General features: G+C 43.9%; 1 protein-coding gene across 4 annotated transcripts in view; it reads left to right on the top strand.

Moving 5' to 3' along the window:
• The window catches only part of LOC110328081 (baculoviral IAP repeat-containing protein 3), a 22,329-nt gene extending 20,796 nt beyond the window's left edge, over positions 1–1,533 (top strand). For all 4 annotated transcript variants that reach the window (XM_029543150.1, XM_029543152.1, XM_029543149.1 and 1 more), the window contains 2 exons: positions 286–327; positions 543–1,533. In XM_029543150.1, coding sequence (XP_029399010.1) covers positions 286–327; positions 543–736 — 236 coding nt within the window. In that variant the 3' untranslated portion in view covers positions 737–1,533. The remainder of the gene's footprint in view (positions 1–285; positions 328–542) is intronic.
• The last annotated feature ends 785 nt before the right edge of the window (positions 1,534–2,318 follow it).

Below are 2,318 nucleotides of genomic sequence, written 5' to 3'. Positions count from 1 at the left end.
CACACACACACACACACACACACGCACGCACACGCACACGCACACACACACACACACACACACACACTCATGCACATGAAATAAATAAATTTGCTGCTGGGCATGGTAATATATACCTACAATCACAGCATCTAGGAGGCTGAAGCAGGAGGATTTTGAGTTCAGTGCCAGCTTGGGTTACAGAATAATTCTGTGTCTCAAACATTAATACTAGATAAATAAAAATTTAAAATGTAAATACCAGCCTTGATTCCCATACTAATGAGCTCCCCTCTCCTCCCGCAGTGCAACAGAACATTAGGAGCCTTCCCACAGATGACATTGCAGGTAATGGCGCTAAGACTTTAAACCTGCAGAAATCATTATTTTTATCTTCTTGGGATTTCACTAGAGGAAAAGCAAATTGCTCTTTATTGAAAATCCTTTTCTCTCCCCTCACATGGCATCATACGCCCTGTGACCAGTGCTTGGAAACTGGAGGTGGGAGGATCCGAGTTTGAAGTCAGGCTGTGTTTTAAATAAAGCATTTCCCCTCTTCACAGCTCTACCAATGGAAGAACAGTTGCGGAAACTCCAGGAAGAGAGAATGTGTAAAGTGTGTATGGACCGAGAGGTGTCCATCGTGTTCATTCCCTGTGGCCATCTGGTCGTGTGCAAAGACTGCGCTCCCTCTCTGAGGAAGTGTCCCATCTGTAGAGGGACCATCAAGGGCACAGTGCGCACATTTCTCTCCTGAACAAGACTGCAACTCCAGCCAGAAGGAGCAGAAGTTCAGTGTCACTCCCAGCTCCATAAGGAACTTGAGGTCAGCCTGGAGAGCGCGAGACACTACCAAACAAACAAATACAAAAATGAAAAGCGTGGGAAAAAGAAAAACTTGTGTCCGAACTCAAGAATGAATGAATTACTTATATAATAATTTTAATTGGTTTCCTTAAAAGTGCTATTTGTTCCCAACTCAGAAAACTGTTTTCTGTAAACGTATTTACATACTGCCTGCATCTAAAGCATGCCTGTTCATATATTCAGATGTCACGAGAGAGGGTTTTGTTCTTGTTCCTGAAAAGCAGGGATTGCCTGCACTCCTGAAATTCTCAGAGAAGATTTACAGCGTTGGCATTTATGGTTCAGAAACTAGAATCTTCTCCAGTCGCTTTAAGAACTGGGAGCACAGATTTCCATGTGTTTTATGCATAGAAATTCCTGTTATTTATTGGATGATATCTTAGGGATATGAAATTTTTATAAAGAATTTGTGAGAAAAATTAATAAAGCAACATAATTACACTTTTTAAAAAAATTGATGCTGAGCAGGTTTATCACGCGAAGAGTCCTACAATATCTGTTTAAGAATTCTTAAATGATGGGGCTAAGGAGATGGTGTGGTTGGGAAAGTGCTTGACACAAAAGCATGAGGCTCTGAGCTTGAATCTCCCGAAGCCCCATAAAAAGGCCGGAGTTGAGGTGACATTTAATCTATAGGAATTGCTTCAGTGCGTTGGTCTCAGTTAGGGCTTTATCACTTTGAAGAGACACCATGACAGGGCAACTGGTTTTTTGTTTGTTTTGTTTTTTTTGTTTCGTTTTTTCGAGACAGGGTTTCTCTGTATAGCCTTGGCTGTCCTGGAACTCACTCTGTAGACCAGGCTGGCCTGGAACTCAGAAATCCACCTGCCTCTGCCTCCCAAGTGCTGGGATTAAAGGCGTGCCCAGCAAATGCCTTATAGCTAGATTTTTGTTTTTTGAGGGGGCAACTCTTATAAAGGAATTATTTAATTGGGGCTGGCTTACAGTTTCAGAAGTTCAGTCTATTATCATCATGGCAGGAAACATGATGCATTCAGGTAGATGTGGTGCAAGAAAAGGAGCTGAGAATTCTAAATGTTTATCAAAAGGCCTCCAGGAGACTGCTGGGAGCAGGGGGGGGCAGAGCTTGGGCACTAGGAGCCCTCAAAGTCTAAGCCCCACGGTGACACATTTCCTCCCATAAGGCCACACCTCCTAGTAGAGTCACTGAGGACTCTGTGCTCACTGTTACAGCTTCAGTTGCCAAGTTGACACACCTGGGTAGATTGATTCTCAGTGGAAATGTGGCCTCTATCGGATTGGCCTGTGGGCACATCTGTAAAGCATTTTCTTAGTGGCCAATTGATGTAGGAGTGGCCCAGCCCGCAGTGGTGGTGGTATCTCTAGGCAGGTGGTCCTGGATGGTATAAAGAAAGCAGGTTGAGGGCTAGAGAGATGGCTCAGTGGTTAAGAGCACTAATTGCTCTTCCGAAGGTCCTGAGTTCAAATCCCAGCAACCACGTAGTGGCTCA

Source organism: Mus pahari, chromosome 10, assembly GCF_900095145.1.
Source record: "Mus pahari chromosome 10, PAHARI_EIJ_v1.1, whole genome shotgun sequence".
NCBI lineage: Eukaryota > Metazoa > Chordata > Mammalia > Rodentia > Muridae > Mus > Mus pahari.
The sequence above is the reverse complement of the archived record's forward strand: the minus strand, read 5'-3'. Positions and strand labels throughout refer to the sequence as shown.